At 37.9% G+C, this 23,650-nt stretch overlaps 3 protein-coding genes across 11 annotated transcripts in view; 1 reads left to right on the forward strand and 2 right to left on the reverse strand.

Annotated features, from left to right (window-relative positions):
* The window catches only part of LOC129769812 (alpha-1,6-mannosyl-glycoprotein 2-beta-N-acetylglucosaminyltransferase), a 210,435-nt gene that overhangs the window by 140,951 nt on the left and 45,834 nt on the right, over positions 1–23,650 (reverse strand). The window lies entirely within an intron of this gene.
* LOC129770362 (uncharacterized) lies at positions 11,385–13,412 on the forward strand. Its single transcript, XM_055773192.1, has 4 exons — positions 11,385–11,508; positions 11,806–12,134; positions 12,192–12,400; positions 12,460–13,412. The coding sequence occupies exons 1-4, from the start codon at positions 11,506–11,508 to the stop codon at positions 12,516–12,518; spliced, it is 600 nt and encodes a 199-aa protein (XP_055629167.1). The 5' UTR covers positions 11,385–11,505; the 3' UTR covers positions 12,519–13,412.
* LOC129780730 (uncharacterized) lies at positions 13,452–14,540 on the reverse strand. The gene has a single exon (XM_055789140.1). The coding sequence runs from the start codon at positions 14,538–14,540 to the stop codon at positions 13,452–13,454; it is 1,089 nt and encodes a 362-aa protein (XP_055645115.1).

Genomic DNA, 23,650 nt, shown 5'->3' on the forward strand with positions numbered 1-23,650 from the left:
TGCAGTATCACTTATTGACTTTTTTATTCATTCAATCATACCTTTGAAATCACGACTATTTCGTTATCCGTATACATTAGGGTGCCAATGAATGTATGGGTAAAAATCGTCCCTAAAATTTCAAAAGTTACCCTATACAAAATGTTCACCGCCTCGAAAAAAAAACCCTATGCCGAATTTCAGCTCAATCGGACTTAAGGGAGAGTGGCGCAAAGCGGTTAAAGTTTGAGTTTTTTGAAAATCGAAAAATCACCCAAGGGGGAAAAGGAAATCGGGGTTTTCGAAAAAAAAAGTTTGATGTCAAATGTCTTAAAATTGCATGAAACGAGATCTTGTGTCATCTCGAAATGTGATTTTTCGTTTTTCAAAAAAAACTCAAATTTTAACGTTTGTGACACCAGTAAATAAAGTCCGAATGAGCTTATATTTTGCGTAGAATATATTATCGTGCAAATCAACATTTCGTAGCAAGTTCCGAATGAAAAATTGAAATAACTATTTTTATTGGCACCCAAAATCATACTTTTCGTTTCGTATTCCGAAAAAAAAAACTAAGTCCTAGAATGCCGATTTTTGACAAAAAAAAATTTCGAGATGACACTAGATCTCGACGTTGCATGCATTTATAAGACATGTGGCATCAAAAAAAAAATGGAAAACCCTAATTTCCTTTACTCCCCCCTTAGGTGATTTTTCGATTTTCAAAAAACAGATACTTTGACCGCTTCGCGCCACTCTCCCTTAAGTCCGATTGAGCTGATATTTGGCATAGGGTGTTTTTTCAAGGTGGTGAACATTTTTTATAGGGTAACTTTTTGAAATTCGAGATGACCATTTTCATTGGCACCCTAGTATACAGTATTGATCGACATTCGCTAGGCAGCCGGACTCTGAGTATCAACCGGACACTGGGACGCACTGAAGTTGGTATTATGGGAGGCCCTGACCCCCCTACCGTAGTCGAGCCATTTCCGCCAACCCGCAGCCGTCCTAGTCCTACGTGTGGGTGCGGTGACGGGGTCTCCCAACTCGACACCGCCGGCAAGTATGACTCCGTTTTGCCCTCAACGACTCCTGATCCGCCCATCGATTTCAGACTATCTCCACCTGATCGATCATCGCTTACTCGCCGGACTGAGCGGCGCACTGATATTCCAATACAGAAAACCAATTCGCAACCTTACGATATTCTCGTCTACTATCAGAACGTGGATGGACTAAATACGTGTGCCAACGATTACCTATTGGCAACATCGGATGGCGCGTATGACATTATTGCGTTCACCGAAACCAAGCTGGATGATAGAACCCTCTCAACTCAGATTCTCGGCCAGCACTACGAAGTTTTTCGATGTGATCGTTCTCTGTACAACAGCCGTAAAGCATCTGGGGGCGGCGTTTTATTGGCAGTTCGAAAAGATCTGAAGGCGCGGATTATCGAGGATATCACTTGGCGCACTGTAGAACAAGTCTGGGTGGAAATTGAACTCGTTGGTCAAAACCTCTTCTTCTGTGTGGTGTACTTTCCTCCTGATCGTATCAATGCCTCTTCTTTGATTGGAGATCACATCAAATCCGTCGAAACTATATTTGGTTTTGCTGCTGCAGTCGATGAAATAATAATTATTGGCGACTTCAATCTCCCAGGTCTCAGATGGCGTTCTTCAACACACGGTTTTCTATTTGCTGATCCTGCGCACTCACAGATTACCCCAATCGCCTCGGATCTTCTGGACAGCTACAGTACTGCCACTCTTCGACAGATAAATAGTGTACCAAATGAAAACATTCGCATTCTGGACTTGTGCTTTGTCAGTTCTACAAACCAAGCTCCTAGTTTGGTACTAGCTCCGACCCCTTTAGTCAAGGTTGTACGGCATCATCCTCCACTGCTGATATCGTACGAAAAGAGGAAAATATCTTTAAGAGACGACCCTGCATCTGTGAGCTACAATTTTTACAAAGCCGACTTTTCTAGCATCTCTGATGTCTTGAATGAAATCAACTGGGACGAAATTTTAGATAATGACGACGCTAACAGTGCAGTGCAGACGTTTTCTAATGTTTTGGCCTATGTCATTGATCGACACATTCCCAAAAAGGTTCATACCATTGCTAAAGGACAACCCTGGCAAACTTTGGAGCTTCGCAACCTTAAATAGCGAAAAAGAGCTGCCCTGAGGAGATTTTCAATACAACGAACTTCAATGTCAAAGATCTTTTATCGGCGTATAAACAGCGTTTACCACAAGCTCAGGCAAAGTTGTTTTAGACGATACGTAATCTACAAAACAATTTTAGAAGAAATCCTAAATCGTTCTGGAAATTCGTCAACAAACAACTCAAGGAAGATGGATTGCCTTCTACAATGTCATACGAGGGTACGGCAAGTTCAGATACAGACGAGATATGTCGTTTATTCTCGAAAAAGTTCTCCACTGTGTTCTCTGTTCGCTCACTATCTACAACGGAAGTTGCTTCCGCTGCCAGGAATGTTCCGTCAATGAGCTACTCTTTCAGCAACTTCGAGGTTGCGGAATCCCAGATTCTCACCGCCGCCGCTAAACTAAAATCTTCTGTTAGTCCAGGCCCAGATGGTATTCCATCCATGCTATTGAAAAGATGCATAAATAGTTTAGCGACGCCATTGTTGTATCTCTTCCGGCTTTCCTTGAGTTCGGGAACTTTTCCTGAGCTTTGGAAAACAATCGAAATGTTTCCGGTACACAAGAAAGGTGATAAGCGAAACGTCGATAACTATCGCGATATTCCATCGCTTTGTGCTGCTTCTAAACTCTTTGAATTAGTAGTGATGGAACCCGTCTTCTCGTTTTGCAAACAATACATAACTGATGACCAGCAAGGATTCATGCCGAAACGCTCAACATCGACGAACCTGTTAGTATTTTCAAATTATGTAGTGGATAGTTTGTCACGAAATAGTCAAACTGATGCCATCTATACGGACTTGACTGCTGCATTCGACAAGATTCATCACGACATCGCAATCGCAAAACTGGAAAAGCTCGGATTCACAGGAAGGATGTTAGATTGGTTCAAATCCTATCTCAAAGAACGAAAACTTCGCATTACCATCGGTGATAGCAGCTCCAACCTTTTTTCTGCAGCTTCCGGTATTCCTCAAGGAAGCCACCTCGGACCCCTGATCTTTCTAATCTACTTCCATGACATTTGCTTGGTATTAGAAGGACCTCGCGTTTCGTTTGCGGATGATTTAAAAATCTATTGCCGTATTAGTTCTGTAGCCGACTGCTGGTTTCTTCAACGACAACTGGATATTGTAGCCGAATGGTGCGCCACGAACTGTATGGTTATAAATCCATTAAAATGTTCCACGATATCCTTCTCTAGGAAAAAAGAACCGATCACGTTCGAATACGTTCTCTCTGGTGTTCCCATTCCACGAGTTATGAAGATCAAAGATCTTGGAGTGATACTGGATTCGAGACTGTCGTACAAAGAACATGTATCGTATGTTGTAGATAAAGCATCTAGAAACTTGGGATTCATTATGCGGGTTTCAAAAATTTTCACGGACGTACATTGTCTCAAATCCCTGTATTGCGCTCTAGTTTGGCCTGTTCTGGAATACTGCAGTATCGTTTGGAATCCGCACTATCAAACTGGCATTACGAGAATCGAGTCCGTTCAGAGAAGATTCATTCGGTACGCACTTCGCCTGCTTCCGTGGCGCAATCCTCATCAGCTTCCTAGTTACGAAACCCGATGCTTGTTGATCCATCTGGATTCACTGCACTGTAGATGAAAGCTAGCTAAGTCTTTGTTTGTAGCGGATACACTCACTGGTCGCGTCGATTCTCCAGAAATTTTAAGCCACCTAAATCTCAACGTACCACCTCGACGGTTGCGGAGAGTTCCTTTTCTGCGGACCATACTTCGGCGAACGAATTATGGCATGTACACAGCAATAGCAAGCCTTCAGCGTGCATTCAACACAGTTCCTTCTGCGTTTGATTTTAACATTTCGCGTGTTACATTGAAACAACGGTTTTTAGAATTAATTAAAGTTAGATAATTGTATCATTTGGATCATTTGGAACAGACTACAGTCTGTTGATGCCAGAACAAATAAACAAATAAACATATATGAAACCATCAAAATGGTTGTGAAATCACGTAAAGAATTATTTTCGTGCCATACGAATATATTTGGAAAAAAATTCCAGGCATCCCTATTCGTGACTACGAGCTGAGTGACAGTTTGTGTGCGTGAAGCATATATGATGGTGGGTTGCCGCGAGAGATAAACACATTTCAATAACAAAATTAAGACTGAAAATTACCTTTTCCGGAAAGGAAAAAATAGATTTTTCGAACCATCGGTTAACTTTGAAAAATCATAACTCAAAAATTAAAAAAAAACCTCTCTCTGGTTTCGACATGTGTTATGTGAAAAAGTCTCAGCTTTCTAGAAAAAATATACAAAAGTATAGCCCCTTGGTCCCGAGACTATGAAAACAATAAAAAACGATTACAATCAATAATAACGAGAACATAATTCGATTTTTTTGCAGGTGTAGTATTTTTTTCAAAAAAGGTGATTGACTTCAATTTGATATGTCGATCATCTCAACCGGTCTAGTAGTCCAAAAGTTTTGAATTTTTGAAAAAAGTCATTTTTGGAAAAAGAGGGAAGAATTTTTTGGACCACCCTAAAATAAAAATGGTCACCCTACTGAAAAAAATAAAAAATACGGGTCTAATGTTTTGCGATAAAGGACAAAACTATCAATTTCCACGAAAATCGAGAGCCACTATATCGGTTTGATATGGAATGACTGATATATTGTAATTATTAGAGCATCAATATTTCTATAAGAAGTGGTATGAAATAAATTGAACACTTCGTACTATGATAGTATGGTTTCTCTTTCAATCTCTTTCAATAATTATTAAGTAATTGGCAAGCGGATGAATTAAACGACTTTCTTTTTTGTTCATTTACCCCACTTGGCCCGGGAGTATCCTTTTTTACGAATATTTTCGAATATAATACGAATAAATAACTTTCGTGATTGTCATAAACGATTGAAAAGAATTGGTCACAATCATCACGGTCATTATTCACCGCAATCACCACTCTCGTTATGCAAAGTTGTAAACGGAGTAATCGGCAGTGAGAAGCATTGGAACAAACCATCATTTAGTCAGATTTCAGAAAAAAAATGAGTCTTTATCACAACTGAGTATTCGGATCTCACGTGCCGTGAAAGAAATTGAGTGACTATGACCGGGTTCTTTGTGACATTGACGGTGATGGATTGCAGTACTGAAGTAATTAGGGGAAGGGTGGTAAATACGGACACCTTAAGTAAACGTTGTTTTTTTTCGTGAATTTCTCAAAAAATATACAGCTATCTCACCACAAATTGATAGTCTAGGTCTGTTGTTATGATACAATTTGTCTTTGGGGCAGAAATTGCAGAAAAAATGAATGTGTCCGGCATTTAAAAAAATGGTTGAGTCGGGAAAGACGGATACTTGGGGTGGGAAAGATGGACACTAACTGAAAATTCAAGTTTGTGTATCGTTAGGTTTCGGAGGTCTTCATATAGCCCTTAAAAATGATCGAACAAAAAAACTAGACTAAACTCACCTAGAATAGCTTGTAATTTTTCTCATTTTTTCATGTCTAAAATATCTTCCGACATTCGGAATGAAAAAATCGGATTATGTTTTAAAAACCGCTTTGCTGAAAAAAAATTACTCGTTAACAATACGAATCTTATTTTCTGCAGACGAAAATTTGCATCGAGCTGCTCTTTGTAGATTACTTTTTTGTTTATTTAGATTTTTAACAGAACGCCAGCTAAGTTTCAAAGGTATTGATACACTGTATTGCAAGTTTGCACATCATTAAAATTGCAAATAAAAATGTAATATATCTATCATACATATATGTCCGTTTTTCCCACCCTGTCCGTCTTTACCGACTTTCCCCTACTACAGAGCATTTGTACGCAAATGTGAAATGGGATCATAAGTACTACACGACTTATTTCGATGACAAATGAAGAATGATCAATCATCAACATCGACTACGATAGCCAATCGTAACGAAAAAAAAGCTCTGTTTCTACTATACAAGCGGAGACAAACCCTAATAACAGCGAATAACTTCACTTTGCACGAATAAAAATGCGGTTTGTCCTAAATAAATATGTCTCTCATAGGTATACATCGGAAAATTGTGGGAAAAATGAAGAAAAGTTCCGAATAATGAAATACAGTGTATTTTCTTCCTATTCAGGACTGCTCCACGAATCAATTGAATTTCCACGAGCAACTGGTGTTCTCAATTTTTATCTTTTGTTCCGCTCCGCGGAAACTGATCGTTTTATCATTCTTATTGTTAGCCTCAATAAGTTCCAATTAAATTTTGTTGCCGCTTGAAAGAAAATCCGTCCATGATGGAGATATATATTTTTTACATTTATCGAGATTCTTCTGTTCGCTAAGCACCCACTCACACCGAGGCTCGTCAGTATCAACCTTACATCCTTCGGAGCGTAACATAAATTTTACCTTGAACCCATTTTGTTTACCAGTGTGTCATGCCAAGCAATAACTGGAGTTGAACGATGATAGCTTCGATGAAAGCATGTTTGCCAGTTATATTTTCTCTTTGCCTCCGGTTTGATCGGTGGAATTTTGTTTCTAAATATTAATTTGATTGCATTCGCATTTGTATTTGATAAAGTACACAAACTTGGACTGTACTGATCAAATTATCCAGAGCTATCCCATATTCGCTGTCAGTCAAAGTTGATGATTTGATTCCTATCCATTTTTGTGATATATGACATTGTAACATTCCTATCCTTTTACGGGAGTTCCGTCATATTATGTGCGAAACAATTTTTTTTTGCAGAGCACGAATTTTGATAATAAAATTCTAAGATTTGTAAACATTGCTCGGGTGTAATGATGAAATTACAATACAACTTTTGTTCTTTGATAGTAGTCACAAGTGAGCTGTCAGAAGATAAAATTTTGAATAACGAACCCTCAAAAAATAGCCCTGAAGAATTGAAAACATTCAATTAGACGAACGACATCTTAGGGACATCTTAATAACACTCTAATTAAAGCGAACATAGTCTGTGTTTTCTATGCGTAATGTGAAATCAATAACTACCAATGGCAAAGAGATCAAAAACGACTATTATACGTACGCTGATTCCCATCAACAATATAGATTATTCACATCCATTCCAGAACTTTTCTACTCTTTGACATCAGATAAACTCCATAAGCAGTCTTCAATATTCAGTAGCATTTTCGTTGTCTGGCCTCCCACCGGTTGACAAATCACCATCCGGGCAGCAATCGATCGGAAAGCGAGGTAATAAAAAAGTGGAAACGACAGAAAAGTTTGACCCTTCTGCTCTGCATAATTCTATCATTTGCAATCTCGCCGATTTGGTTCGGGGGCTCACGCTTCAGCAAGCACAATACCATCGCGCTGGATGCTGGAGCTTGTAAGCTTTCCGCATCGTTAAACTGACCCCGACGCTGATTTGTTAGTGGTCACACTCGACCTGGTGACCATTGGGGTCAATGTTTTGGGCAGAAGAAGTACAAACATGCGGCCGCAGCTAATAAACATTGGTAGCGTCCGGATGTCGGGCGTGTGAAAGGTCGTTTATTATTTGAAAATGTGTGGCGTGGCCAGGCGTCCCAAAAGTACTGCATTTTCATTACAGTCGGTATGAAATAAAATCGAGACTCACTGTGTGCGCGCTACATTCGCATACAAGCGACAGAGCACGAATGAATAAAATAAACCTGTGCTATAGCAGTCGGTGCTTCGTCGAATTTGTCTGATTTGTCGGGCCCGATCGTAGTGAGCCAAACGTACTGTTAATTTTCCATTTTTTCGTGTCTGCTACTCCATTAATTCTGTCGCTGTAACAGTTGCTCACGATGCGATGAATATCATCGGTTTACCCGAGTTACTGTCAAATTTGACTGTCGCAAAAAAAATGTCATGACCAAGAAATCGCGATCGTAAGACAAGCCTTTATTTTATGCGTTTGTGCTTTTTCACCAGTACGCTCTGGGATTTGGTGTGAGCACAAGTTACGTATATACAGAGACAGCCGATTCAATTTTAGATCGGCTGTATCGAGAATGATGTACTGTTGGGATGGCCGAATCAAGATAGGTACACAAATGAGCAGCAATTCATAGGAGAAACAAGCACGGATTCCTTAATGATTCTAGGCGAGAGTTTCTTTGTTAATATGTATATTGATGACATCGGGAAATACTCAGTGATGGGAATGTTTAGGTTTATCCTCCAAGTAGGAAGCCAACTTTAAACGTTCGAAAACCGATGGATTTCAAACAGGCTCAGTACAATTTTTTTTAGAGGCGAACCAGCTCAGGAGGCTGAAAGTCTCTTCAATAAAGAATTAAAAAAGGACATATTTTTTATTATGTATGGTCCTCATGACCTAGTGGCTTGCGTGGCGCTTGCCATGGGGGCTTCGAGTTCGATTTCCGTTCGGGTTAGAAACTCCATCCGAACGATCCACTCCATCGTTGCTCCTACCCGCTCCACTACCCCCAGCTTCACTATCATCTGGCCATGCATTTGCACCCGCGAAATTTTCATCTACGCTAATTCCACCCACAACACTTCCTCTCGCATTTCTTTCAACAGATTCTCCCCTGTTGCTCACACTCCTCACTACTCACAATTCGGAATATGCTGCAGAATTCACCAGAAACTGAAAATTATCTTCCGTTTCAAAGCCTACAATCTATAGTTTGCGAATGAGAAAATGAATAAAATACAGGTGAATAAAGAACACACTTTTGTAAGCGAACGACGTTGCATAATATATACAAAGACACCCGACATCATCAGCACGAGGGAAAAAAATCATTCACGACAGTAGCAATGCATTTACGATTGCATTCCGAATCTACAAACAACATGACTAGTTAGCAACCAGGCCTGTCGCAGGCGAATGAACAAAATACTCACATATGGAAATGCAGCCGTGTACAGCACACGACAGTAAATATAAATGTCGCACGACATTTTCACTGTGTGATTGTCGTTAATAGATTGATCTAACGACTGTTACGGGCCAATGATGGTGACAATCGTCAGAATACAGTCGTGGTGCGGTACATTTGGTACCCCTGGGCGTGGCGGTGTGCAACGCTAATGAGAAGCTCAAAACATCGAGGCGTGGATGACTTTTTGGGATACGAGGAAAGTTTCATAAGTACTTGGCATTGAAAAGAAAACTTGATTTCACGTGGAAAAATCATTTTACATTTCAGCGTGATTACCTCTAAGACTGTTTATGGGGAAGTAAACTTCAGATAAATTAGTGATGTGAAATTTTCTCTGGGCTTCCTGGAACAGCAAGGTCGCCCGAAAACATTGGATGGCTTCGTGTTTTAACGATCACCTTCGCGTAGACTCGGATCACATAGATCGGGGATGTTTGCAGAAAACACGTTTAATCGAATACAATATGAAAACAATGGTTTCGACATCACGAGAATAGTTAAAAAATTGTGGAGTTGACAGCGTAAAAGAAGAAAGAACACCACCCAAAATTCTTGAAGATGCCGAATGGGATAAAATACCTGCTAACGTTTGTGACCACTTACTATGGCATTAAGGTGAAGGTGGAAGTTAGCCACAAATGGCTGCCACAATGGCGCTCATTTCTTTCATCTCCGTCCCTCACCCCTCGCCCGAAAATCAATAATTACGCGAAACTATGTGAAGAAAATTATCGTTTTCGCACACTTCCCATGAAGTAATATCAACCAAAATCTAATCGATTACTCACAAGATATTAAATTTTCATCTGCTGTCGCACTGTATAGTGAAAAACGTCAGAAAACTCGAGCAAGTGCTCTGAAAGTTAAATTTTCATTTTTCAATCTTCGGCAATGGTTTTGTTTGTATTGGTGAAAGCATCGTTATTTTTTCGACACTGATGCCAGACAACATCATCGAAACAGCTATCAAAACCACTCAATAAAATGTTATTCCTGAGTCATAGCCTTTCATGTCATGAAAATCAATAGAATAAAATAGTGTTGATATCAATACAATCATTATTTTTACGTTTAATGGGTCTATAATGTAAGTTTTAGCAACTTTAATATTGGGTAAGAAAATTGTATTGCAGAGCTCGGAACACTGCCACGGCTGCCTATGCTTTCAAAAACAATAAACGGAAAAGTATTACATTCAATCAAAATGTCTCAGCCAACGAAGAGAAGGGTTAAGGATCTCCAACGTGAATATGTGAAAACAATACGACCAACGAAGGAAAATATTGAGGAATTATCAGCATCGAGTTACTATGCGGTAAAACTTGTTAATATCAAAAGAGCCCCAATTCGCATGTGTTATAAATTTGTTCATGTTACACTCGCGTATAATCAGAATTTTACTTCATATGCAAAAATACCCCTTCTATATATTTATGTTTGCAATTGGCTTGGTTCATCGGAACATATCGTTCATACATTTAACTTCAGTATTGAATTGTTATTTTTTTTTTCAAATGTATTCAAAGACTCGTGTCAATGAAGCGCCACACAGTCTGATAAGTGAATTGATCTATTTACATGTGCTTTGCTTTTCTCTCACAAACACTATTACCCCATTTTTACACGTGGTTTTACCTATACTACTACAATGGCTAGCTTCCACCTTCACCTTAAACGTCGTAGATTATCCAATGGAAATCCGATTTTTGATCTGCTCATTAGGCTCTAATACAACGTTTGCATTAATACAAATGGACAAAATTCCCAATTTTCATGGGTTTACCTTCACACGCACTGACGAAACTACCCTTGGAGCATCAATCATAGTAACCCATGAGTCAGCAGGAAAAAAATGACAGATCTGTCAGTCGAACTCTAACCGTGATGGAGAAAACAGTGAAGTTACTGAAGTGTGCGCGTTCATATAACGGTACCACGCCGCGTCGAAAACGGACATCGTACGGCAGTTTGTGAACGCCGAAACATCTTGGCACTATTTGACAACAATCAGAGCATCGAAAGAAAGCCCGGTTCCGGACGGCCGGTGACCCTGAGCGACAAGAAGCTCCAAAGGAAGAACCCACCCAACGTCCCCCAGCTGCGTCCCGTCGAGAATTTCTGGGCAAACCTGAAGCGTAAACAGCGTAAAAAGCGTAAACATTATGCCGAATAATGTCGATCAGCCTGTACCATGCGGCATATTCGGTTTGTTATGTAATGTGGACGCCACATCGGGTGCACGAAGCCGAAGCCCCATCGGATGTACGAAGCCGTCACGAACACACGAAGCACAATGTCGTCAACGCTAATCCGCGTTGACGGCATTGAGTTTGACATTTCAAATTAGGGGGTGAAACGTAAACAAACGCAGTGAGAAAAACTATAATTTTTGTTCAAAGTTATCTTGAGATTCTATAGCTTTCTGCAAAAATGGTGAGTAAGAAAATATCATATACCATATGCATAATCTTTTTTCACCATTCGTGCAAATCGTACTTGTATTGTTCGTCCATAATTAATATTCAAAAACTAGTATGATTTGCGAATTGGAATTTCATCTCTCGTTTCGAATCAAAATTATGAATGAAAATCGATGTTTCGAGGATTCTTCCTGAATCTGTGGTAAAAATCTTTAGTTACTTTAGTGCGGTTTGAACAAAAAATAGTTCCGGAATATTTCTAATGCAATGAAAAGCCAATGAAAACCTTTAATATTTCTTTCTTAAACAGGCATCCAATGCGATAAACTCTTCGATGATGACGGTAAATTTGCAGCTTGCCGATATTTTTCAATACGTCGGAGGAGGAAGCAGGTTGATAGTCGAAGGTGAACGGGTGTTTCAAGCTAACCACTTGCTTCTTGTCGGAGTTCAAACCGTGCACGAGGACGGCTTTACCATATTTGCGACTTGTTTGAAGTCATCATCACCTAGAGCTGATCCACACAAAATTTCCATCCGCACCAGACCTTCCTTTGAAAAGTGGTCTTTTCAGTGTTCGTGCAAAGCTGGAATGGGAAAATGCAAACACATAATGGCCGTTTTAAAACATCTTCTAATGTGTTTTTTGTGATTTTCTTGAATACAAATGGCAAAAATCAATTTTTCTATTTTTAGGTTCCCTTCAGTTCCATTGCTTACAGTAACAGATTTGCAACAAAAGTGGGGTAAAATTGCAGAAAAAGTTTCTGACGATATGTACAAGACAACACCATTGACCGCATTCTGCAAAAAAATGACGAATACAAAAGATACGACTGAAGCTGCCTCGCCGGCGGGTTTGACTCACGATGAGGGTACCAACCTAATTCAGCTTTTCGTGAAAGGTTTGCTTCCAATTTATTGATCGATTTTTTAAAATAAAATTTTAATTATTAATTATTAGGATTCCCTGAAAGCGGTCTGGCATACGAAAAGAAAGGACGAGAAATGAAAAAATATTGACAAAAATGATGAATCTGATGTTCTGAATACACTTCTCGATATAGATGTGCAGTCATTCTACAGAATCCATTGATTCGTTAATTTCTATTGAAGAAAATATGACTTGCAGTCTACTTAAATCCTTCCTGAGAAGATCGTTTCATCCTGATAACTTCACGATGATCGATCGTGAAATAATGGAATTTATAGGTCCGTTAGAAAAGGATCTGCAACTTCATTTCGAAATTAATGTGAAAGTATCGGAATACGAGTCTTTGAAAATATGTACAAGAACTATAGAACAAAGAGTATCATCGCAATGGAAAAAAGAACGAAGCCGGCGCATCACTTCATCCAGTGCATACTCTGTGTATACATACTACACAAATCAACCCGACAAGAACAAAAATTGGAAAAGTAAAATCCTGAGTATGGTGACACCGAAACATCTTTCAACACCAGCAATCGTACATGGGATCCGATGCGAATCAAAAGCCATAGCAGCATATGAGCGAGACTACAGAAAAAACGTTTGGAGTTGTGGTTTCGTAATACACATATTTCATGGCTGGGATGTTCTCCTGACGGAATTGTTATAAACGAAGGGAGAATAATAGAAATTAAGTGTCCAAAAGAAGGGGAAAATAAATCATTGAGTGATTTAATTGATTTTCTTCCCTATTTTACAAGATTAAATGTTTTGAAAAAAAATCATCAATATTACGCACAGTTGCAACTAACTATGTTCATAACAAAATGTAGAGTAGCAGATTTTATAATCTATTCAGAATATGATGATAAATGCTATGTTCAGGAAGTTCAATTCGATCCAGATTATGTTAGAACGATGGTAGCAGTGCTGAAGGAGGTTTATTTTAATGTTTTTTTGAAATATCTATATTCGTCTGTTTAATATATGTATTCTAAAGTATTTTTAATAAAAAAATTCTAATTCTAAAATCGTTCGTTTGACAGAATTGGCTTCGAAATATTGACAATTCCACAGGCAATGTATATTAAATCATCCAATATAGGAAGAAAACGTGTATCGATTTTGTTGTTGAATATTTCGAAAATTTTTATGCGTTGTATAGCTCGTTCCACATGTACTCTTGACGCGGCTATAGAAACATTTACACGAGCATCCATTGTACTCAGCTGATATCGAGGAGCCGTTAGAAATGGTGGTCGCACAAGCTTCACTCCGAGGGCTTTACATTCAGTATCTATGCTGAAACCTTTATCGGTCATCACTGCTTCACCAATTTTAAATTTTTCGAGCAATTTTTCCGCAGTAACTATTTGCTTATCCGAAGCCTTCCCGCCATATCCATGACTTATATAGCATATTGTTCCTCCTGGAGTAACTGCAATCAAGTACTTCGCAGTCTCACGTCCTTTATAATGCGAATATGCGTTGATCCTGCAGTGGAGACATTTTGGTTTTTTAATTGGCATTTCAGTGCAATCGAGTACAGCGATAACGTCAGTATAATATGGTCGGAAATAGTGTGGCATATTGCGATTAACTTCTTCTTGTGTTGGCCATGGTACTAATGGAGTGCACATCATCTTCAACAATGGAACTGTCCGGTAAAACACCTGAGAAATAGTCTGGTAATGTAAGTTAAACAGAGCACTCATGCAAGAGAACGATATATTCGTTTTCATTTTCACAAACACTACAAACACTTCCTCTTCTACAGGAACGGTAGAGTGCGATCGCTTCTTATACGCGGCCAACAAACATAAGCCCTCAACGATGGTATCCAACATTTTGAGGGAAGCTAACCCTGTCCAGGAGTTCAACTCCGAATCGGTTTTAAAGTGGACAGACATAGTTCTACGACGACCGATAAAAAGTTTATCCAAATCAAGCGTGTCCACCTGAACAGCTGCTTCCACAAAGTCCGGTGATGTAATAACAGCTGCTTGCACAAAGTCCGGTGATGTAATAACAGCTGCTTGCTCAAAGTCCGGTGCTGTAATAATGTCTATTGCGTCCTCAGTATCATCACAGATCGACATTTGGCTGTCCTTCATATAATGATTCAGATCTGGTTTAAATTCATTCCGCCTGGCTGCTCGTTCTGCGCGATTTTTAGCTGCTATTTCTCTCACTGTGTTACAAATTGGTTTAGGTAAGTTGATGTCTGGTATGGCTGTTCTTTTTAAAATCATCCGTTCAGTAAGCCTTCTCGCAGCTAGAATAAAATATTAGACATTAGTATTTTAGAATGCAACAGAAAAACACTATTTACTAGGAACAACAAAGTTTGTAATGCTAAAATGTAAGCTGCAAGCTTTCGACGACGGAGATGGCTCATAATTCAGTCGCAATTTTGTCAACCAAACCTTATACCGTTTTCTATCCGCCTTCGGGGGAAAGTTGTGGAATGAATATCCTTGGCCATTCCGTGTACGACATCCAGGAACTATACAAACCACTTTACTAGAATGCGGTGTTATAGATTGAATCCCGATATTTTCATCACAAGGCTCGTTGCAAGGTTCACTTTGCTTCCACTCGGCCATTTTCTCCACGAAGCACTGCACTGCAAATGAATTGTATCGTAATGTTTTTCGCTTTATTATTAAAGACAATGAATTGACAGAACTGTTTAATATAACAGCAGTTCATTTTTTTTCAAGTTTCATTCATAATTTTATTAAAGAAATTACCCTAAAATCTCAGTCCTCCAGATGCGCCTATTTTTTCTGCCTCCTACAAACGCTGAATGAGGCCAGAATATTCGTTATTCACCGTAATATGCTGTTTGAAAGCTGTTTAAAGATTCCTAAAACCAGCAGACGACACAATCAAAGAATTACAATGAGTAATCACTGTATCAAATTTGTATATTTTCGATGGCGGTTTGTTTATGTTTTGCCCCCTAATGAGAAGCCAACACCTGCCAACACCAGGAGGCACTACCGTCGCACTGTCAACGCGAATTTATTTCGTTTTGTTTTGGTTCGACTTTCTCGAACCGGACCCACTTGTTTCGGGTTGGGTTCGGTTTGTTTCGAGTCGATTTTCGGCACGTCGACAAGACCGGGCGGCAGCGTTGTCAATGTTCCAGTTTAAACTGGATTCTTCCAGTTTTTTTTCCTCGATCCAGTAAAACAGTTAAACCTTAAAAATTTCCAAAAAAAAAATTTGTTCAGTTTTATCCTGTTTTTTTATATTGTTGCATCATTTTACAAAGTTTTTGTAACATAAATTCACGATTTATAAAAATTATCCCTCTCTCACTCTTCTTATTCCTTGACCAATTTTGTTTGTTGAAATTTTCCTTCCGAGGAGTATTTACCTTGGATCGATTTTTCTGTTCTTACACACTCTCAGTGATATTTTTCTCCGGAGTTCGAAAGTGTAATCTGAATTTCAATACGATTAGCACGCTATGCGTATGGTGCCTACCCAAGCAGCAACGTGCTGTCTTTGAGATTATATAAATATTATATGTTTAAGGACCTCCAAAACGTTCTGAAGTTCAGACTGATTGATCTACCATTTTATCCACGACTGGTGCAGTGTTCATGACAATAAATCTTACCCAAAATGGTTCATAGAGCCCGCGTGCTATGCTGGCTTTAAATTTTTATAAACATCAGACGTTATAGGTCTTCCAAATCATTCTAAAGCTCAGAAGTTCATAGGGTCAATGTGCTACATTGACTTTAATTGATATGAATGTAAGAAACCAAGTAACTTCCTTTCGTTTACATTCGTTTACATCAATCGTCCATTCGACGAAATGAAAATCCGAAAATTTCATGTGTCACAACATCCCGGGAAAGATTATTTTTAGATAACCTGAAAAGGAAAACCTGTACGATTAATTGGACAGGCTATATATTGTACTATTTATCGCATCTTTTGCAATCGAAATCCAATCGCAACGATGGAAAGTTAACTGTGAGAAATCTGAGGAAGTAACTGAGAGAACTCCTCTAAAATCAATCATCTCGCCGATATCTTATGTTATTCGTTACTTATACACTTTATAGAACTCCATTCGTGACGGCGGAGAGTTATTATTGGGAAACCTGGAAAGATAACCGGAAGAACTCTAGAACTAATCGGACCGGCGATATATCGAACTCCAATCTCGAAGGGGAGAGTTATCTTTTGGAAACCTGGAAAGCCGAGAGAACTCCTCTAGAAACCCGAAGATATGTTCCATTATGCATCGCGCGTCTAGAAATTTAATCGTGACGGAGAAGAGTTATCTTTTGTTAACCTGAGAAGGTAACTGAGAGAATTCCTCTAAAACCAATATTCCCGGCGATGTGTTCCGTTATCAATCACGCGTACTCTGTATCGAACTTCAATCGAGTCAGAGGAGAGTCATCTTTCTTTAGATAATAGCCACGAACAACAGCTTGCAGCCATTCTTTGGATATTCTGCTCTGGAAATAGATACGAGATATTTTAAGTTTTTTGAAATAAAACCATATATTCTAGAGGTTCTAGAAGAAAAGATCCTCAAATATTGTTTGATAGTAATGTTCGGGTGGTGGGAAACCTTATTATGATCTGCTCAAATGCGTAATTAAAAGTTTATTTCGCTATTTTATGAGCTACATACGCTTCGAAAGAAAGACTATTTCTTAAGAATTGGAATAAGTAAAAAATGATTTCAGATAAATCAAAGCCGAAATTCTTAAAATAACACGATTTCACAGGATCCAGTTTTCTTCCAGTTTTTTTAAGATCAATCTTCCAGTTTTTTGAAAAATATTATTGGCAACCCTGCCGGGCGGTACGTCCACATTTAGTCGGCTTTACCGGGCGGCCAAGGTCGCTCAGCGTAATGTGGACGCGTCTTAAGATCTACTCCAACAATTTTGTCGCGAAAACTGGAAAGGAATTGATAAATAAAACGAAGAAAGAATTGAAAAACATGTCTACACGCAATATTCTCTCCTAAAGCTGAGAAGTATCACAGAGGTTTTGTGCGTACATTGTGGGAGAATGTGTTTCTGTGTTTCGAGAGTGCGAGAGTTTTTTTTTGTACTTTTGCATGGAACGCTCTCATAATTGTTCTTATCCGTTTCCAAAGGTAGATTAAAAAATTGGAGGAATGTACAATAATCGTGCTGAAGGAACAAACATTAGGTTGGGGAAAAAGTTATCAATTTTTTTTCTCGGTAGCTGGCTTTAGTGATCAAAATCTCGCGTAATATCGATCATACAATTTCAAATTTAGACTCGTTGTAAAGGTTTTTTGTTTGTTCCATTCAGTTGTGAGTTACAGGGTGTTAACGATGGGTGTCAACAAAGAGAAAATTCGGTATATTTCACACCTGTTCTTTTGTAAATGCGACCAACCTCTCTATGATAGAGACATTATGAAGCATTATGAACAGTGGAAACAAATTTTACAACAAAACGGTGTATATTTCGGACAATCCGAAGTATATAAAAAATAGTTCTAAATTTTACTCTAGAAGATCACTTTTTCCCCAACCTAATATATATTCGCCTCTGATCGGATTGCGAAAAATTTGCGAAAAAGATTTCCGCGTTAGTATTCACTATGAATACTGCATCGTTGCCAGGGCCTGAAATCGACTCTCCTCTCAGTCGCTTCGACTAGCATTACTTCGGCATTCGCCGTCAACATGATTTGACTTGACTTGAAAATGAATTGACGAGCGTCGAGAGCGAGGATGACTGATGAATTATTCTATTTACTGTGACTAATGAATACAAATCTGCCTCTTCATTCTGCTGACTTCGATCCACAGTTCTACTCCCTCCTGAAACGAATCTCTTTACCCGCGTACATAATCTTCTTTTTACGTCCATATGAAGTGGAACGAAAGCTTGATTTCTGATGCAAAAAGTAGTTACACAATAATTGGACGGTTTATTGTCTATCCACCGTGAACTCAAACCAACGAACCTTGACAGTTATTAGGTATTCTATAATGGTTCTAGCGTTAGTATAAGTTAGTATAAGTAAAAAGCGTGCAGTTTGGGAGGAATTCTAAACTAAATTTTAGTTCACTTTGTCTCCGAATTCAACTTTGTGAAAAAAAAAATCATACAGAAAAACGGGTTTATACCAACAAAATTCCCAAATTTATCAGTGGTTCTGAACTGCACGCTATTTTATATGTGTGAGTTATTTTCATGTACGATACAAAAAATCTAGCTCACCTGCAGTAGATGTCAAACCACGTTGAACTCAAACATCGATACATGCATACGGGATACATGAGAGAGAGAAACAAATTCATTTTGAGGGGAGTCACTTCAAAATGCAATGAATTCCATTTGACGGGGAAGAATGAAATGCGATAGTCGAGTCGTAGAGTGAGCTAGCAACTAAACGCCCGGATGTCTATTGAGTCATGTTGATGAAGAAACTGTTGGAAGAAGCCAAAACTTATTTCCAATTGAATTTGAACTGACTATCCTCAGTTGAATATGGCTTCGCCGAGCCCTGGTCATAACGCTTCTATTTCATAAAACACAGAAATGTCTAGTACAATTTCGAATCAGGAGAATTTATTGCTTCTTAATTGAACAAACCTTTCATACCGGAATTCAAAACGCAACAATTGTTGACATTTTTTTTGACATCATTCATTATGTTTTCACAGAAAATCACTCGAAAAAGTAGATTCAGGACTGATTGAATTGAAGTTCCTATGATCAACATCTCACACAAACCGATTGAAATACTTAGACATTTTCAAAACATCAGCTTAGGTATAGCAATTCGCGACACTATAAATACAGTAATCAAAACAATCGGGTCAATTAAACCAGAAACATTAGTGTTCTGCACACATGCCATGTAATTTCCATTGCTTGTTATTTGTCACCGGATGACAAGACAGAGTTCTATCATCGGAGAACAGACTCCAACACAATGTAATTCCAGTTCATCATAATTAACAAATTGATCGATTTATAATCAGCCGTTTCATTATCGATGCAGCGCAATTACGAGCACGCTCAGTGTTGAACTCCGCGATGAACAGCGATGTTTGTGCAGATAATAACACACTCAAGAATGATGGAATGATTGCAGGCAGATCATGGAGGAAGGGACTATTCACAATAATAATATGTGGTTGTTATATGACGAGCAGTTTGCGTTTCATTCCACATCGATTTGCAATTCGCAAAACTGTGCCGTACCCAAAAAAACAAAAAAAAAACAACAAAAACAATAAAATCGTTTGAGGGGCCAAATATAGCACACAAAAAGAGATATTTTTGTATGTGCTTTCACAACAGTAGTGGAATGTAGACAGGTTAAGAAGAACTTCGCTAACATCTGTGGACACATATGTTTCTCAAATCTTAAATGCAATATTGTGCAGTTCAATATTGTTTTTCAAACTAATCAGTCAAATATTTTACGAAAAAGTGTTTTCCAATGTTTTTACTGGAACAAAAACAGACCGTAAATTTGAATATTTTTTAATCGGACATATGGGAGGGATAAAACGAACGTAAAACGTAAAACGTAAAACGTAAAACGTAAAACGTAAAACGTAAAACGTAAAACGTAAAACGTAAAACGTAAAACGTAAAACGTAAAACGTAAAACGTAAAACGTAAAACGTAAAACGTAAAACGTAAAATGTAAAACGTAAATCGTAAATCGTAAATCGTAAATCGTAAATCGTAAATCGTAAATCGTAAATCGTAAATCGTAAATCGTAAATCGTAAATCGTATATCGTAAATCGTATATCGTAAATCGTATATCGTAAATCGTATATCGTAAATCGTATATCGTAAATCGTAAATCGTAAATCGTAAATCGTAAATCGTAAATCGTAAATCGTAAATCGTAAATCGTAAATCGTAAATCGTAAATCGTAAATCGTAAATCGTAAATCGTAAATCGTAAATCGTAAATCGTAAATCGTAAATCGTAAATCGTAAATCGTAAATCGTAAATCGTAAATCGTAAATCGTAAATCGTAAATCGTAAATCGTAAATCGTAAATCGTAAATCGTAAATCGTAAATCGTAAATCGTAAATCGTAAATCGTAAATCGTAAATCGTAAATCGTAAATCGTAAATCGTAAATCGTAAATCGTAAATCGTAAATCGTAAATCGTAAATCGTAAATCGTAAATCGTAAATCGTAAATCGTAAATCGTAAATCGTAAATCGTAAATCGTAAATCGTAAATCGTAAATCGTAAATCGTAAATCGTAAATCGTAAATCGTAAATCGTAAATCGTAAATCGTAAATCGTAAATCGTAAATCGTAAATCGTAAATCTTAAATCGGTTCGTAAATCGTAAATCGTAAATCGTAAATCGTAAATCGTAAATCGTAAATCGTAAATCGTAAATCGCAAATCGTAAATCGTAAATCGTAAATCGTAAATCGTAAATCGTAAATCGTAAATCGTAAATCGTAAATCGTAAATCGTAAATCGTAAATCGTAAATCGTAAATCGTAAATCGTAAATCGTAAATCGTAAATCGTAAATCGTAAATCGTAAATCGTAAATCGTAAATCGTAAATCGTAAATCGTAAATCGTAAATCGTAAATCGTAAATCGTAAATCGTAAATCGTAAATCGTAAATCGTAAATCGTAAATCGTAAATCGTAAATCGTAAATCGTAAATCGTAAATCGTAAATCGTAAATCGTAAATCGTAAATCGTAAATCGTAAATCGTAAATCGTATATCGTAAATCGTATATCGTAAATCGTAAATCGTAAATCGTAAATCGTAAATCGTAAATCGTAAATCGTAAATCGTAAATCGTAAATCGTAAATCGTAAATCGTAAATCGTAAATCGTAAATCGTAAATCGTAAATCGTAAATCGTAAATCGTAAATCGTAAATCGTAAATCGTAAATCGTAAATCGTAAATCGTAAATCGTAAATCGTAAATCGTAAATCGTAAATCGTAAAACGTAAATCGTAAATCGTAAATCGTAAATCGTAAATCGTAAATCGTAAATCGTAAATCGTAAATCGTAAATCGTAAATCGTAAATCGTAAATCTTAAATCGGTTCGTAAATCGTAAATCGTAAATCGTAAATCGTAAATCGTAAATCGTAAATCGTAAATCGTAAAGCGTAAATCGTAAATCGTAAATCGTAAATCGTAAATCGTAAATCGTAAATCATAAATCGTAAATCGTAAATCGTAAATCGTAAATCGTCAATCATAAATCGTAGATCGTAAATCTTAAATCGGTTCGTAAATCGTGAATCGTAAATCGTAAATCAGTTCGTGAATCGTAAATCGTAAATCGTAATTCGTAATTCGTAAATCGTAAATCGTAAACCAAATGAGTTGAAATAACAAAAGTTAATAAAGTCCCTCCGGCCCAATTTAGACAGTTAATATTTATTGAATGGACAGATGGTACACCGTCTTCTTCAGCATAAAAAATAAAAACTTGTTTTCCCAATACTGAGAGTTTTGGTGGTCACGTCATTATTATTTTTGACGTAGGACTACGTCTTTCATTTCTATACCGGGGTGTAAAATCAAAGTTTCGAAAACGAAAGCGTTACGCCGGAGACCGAGATTTTGAGCGTTAATAGCTCCTAAACAACTGAACGAAATGGTATGATAAACAATTCATTCGAAAGATAAAATGTCTACGCGTTATATACTTGTTACTTTTTGATCCAAAAACTTGTTTCAATAGTCTTAAAATTGCTTTCAAAACAGGCTATTGAAATCACCAATCGGTATATAAGCGAGCGGCGCTCGGAAATCCACTCAGTTCTAATTGAACAGCGATTGGAGCATGTTGTCGCTGTTGCGGTGAAGCTCTTTATTTATCATGAAAGCGCGGATGAACGGTGTCACCAAGAGCCTGTTTGTGCACCCTATGCCAGAAGGGAACCTATCAGGAGGAGAGTGATGCCACAAACGGTTCCCTGGGAAGACATCGCTACACACACATACACGCGCGGCTATTAACAGGTGGTTATCGAGTTGGCATTAACCACTGGTGGGCTTCCAGTATCGAGGAAAATGTGGAAATATCTAATCGTTACTGAGAATAATCTGCCAGTTCCTCTGGGAATTTTCCAAATATATTCATGTGAAAGAGTTTAATTGAATGTTTTCTATCCATGTTACACTGTGACCAAATATGTTTCAATCAAGTGCTATTAACAGGTGGTTATCGAGTTGGCATTAACCAATGGTGGGCTTCCAGTATCGAGGAAAATGTGGAAATATCTAATCGTTACTGAAAATAATCTGCCAGTTCCTTTGGGAATTTTCAAAATATATTCATGTGAAAGAGTTTAATTGAATGTTTTCTATCCATGTAACACTGTGACCAAATACATTTGGTTTTGTGGTTTTCCAATCAATCGCAATTAACAGGATAGCTTCAGAAGATTATTCTTCCCCATCAGTAGGATATTTCCGTATCCAATATTGTATGCGCCCGCAATCGATTATTGCTCAGTCGCCGAAAGTTCCGAGCCCAGAGAGTTCATTCCCCTCTAGTTTGCCTTCCAAATTGCCATCGTAAACCACACCTTCTCTCGGTTCAATCACACACAAAAAGCATACTTAAGCGATATTCTGGTGGTGAGACACATTCATTTTTCGTGAGGACATCGACAAGACAACATCGTTGCCTAACGTGCTGGAGGAGGTGGACGGCGAAGGATCGACACATACACGCGCAGAACTCTTTCCGTTAGGATGCCATTCAGCATCGAGAAAGTTCCGGAAAGATCTAATCATTTCTGGAAAATAATCTGCCAGTTCCTTTGGGAATTTTCAAAATATATTCATGTGAAAGAGTTTAATTGAATGTTTTCTATCCATGTAACACTGTGACCAAATATGTTTCAATCAAGTGCTATTAACAGGTGGTTATCGAGTTGGCATTAACCACTGGTGGGCTTCCAGTATCGAGGAAAATGTGGAAATATCTAATCGTTACTTAAAATAATCTGCCAGTTCCTTTGGGAATTTTCAAAATATATTCATGTGAAAGAGTTTAATTGAATGTTTTCTATCCATGTTACACTGTGACCAAATATGTTTCAATCAAGTGCTATTAACAGGTGGATATCGAGTTGGCATTAACCACTGGTGGGCTTCCAGTATTGAGGAAAATGTGGAAATATCTAATCGTTACTGAAAATAATCTGCCAGTTCCTTTGGGAATTGT

This window comes from Toxorhynchites rutilus, chromosome 1 (genome assembly GCF_029784135.1).
Source record: "Toxorhynchites rutilus septentrionalis strain SRP chromosome 1, ASM2978413v1, whole genome shotgun sequence".
Classification (NCBI taxonomy): domain Eukaryota; kingdom Metazoa; phylum Arthropoda; class Insecta; order Diptera; family Culicidae; genus Toxorhynchites; species Toxorhynchites rutilus.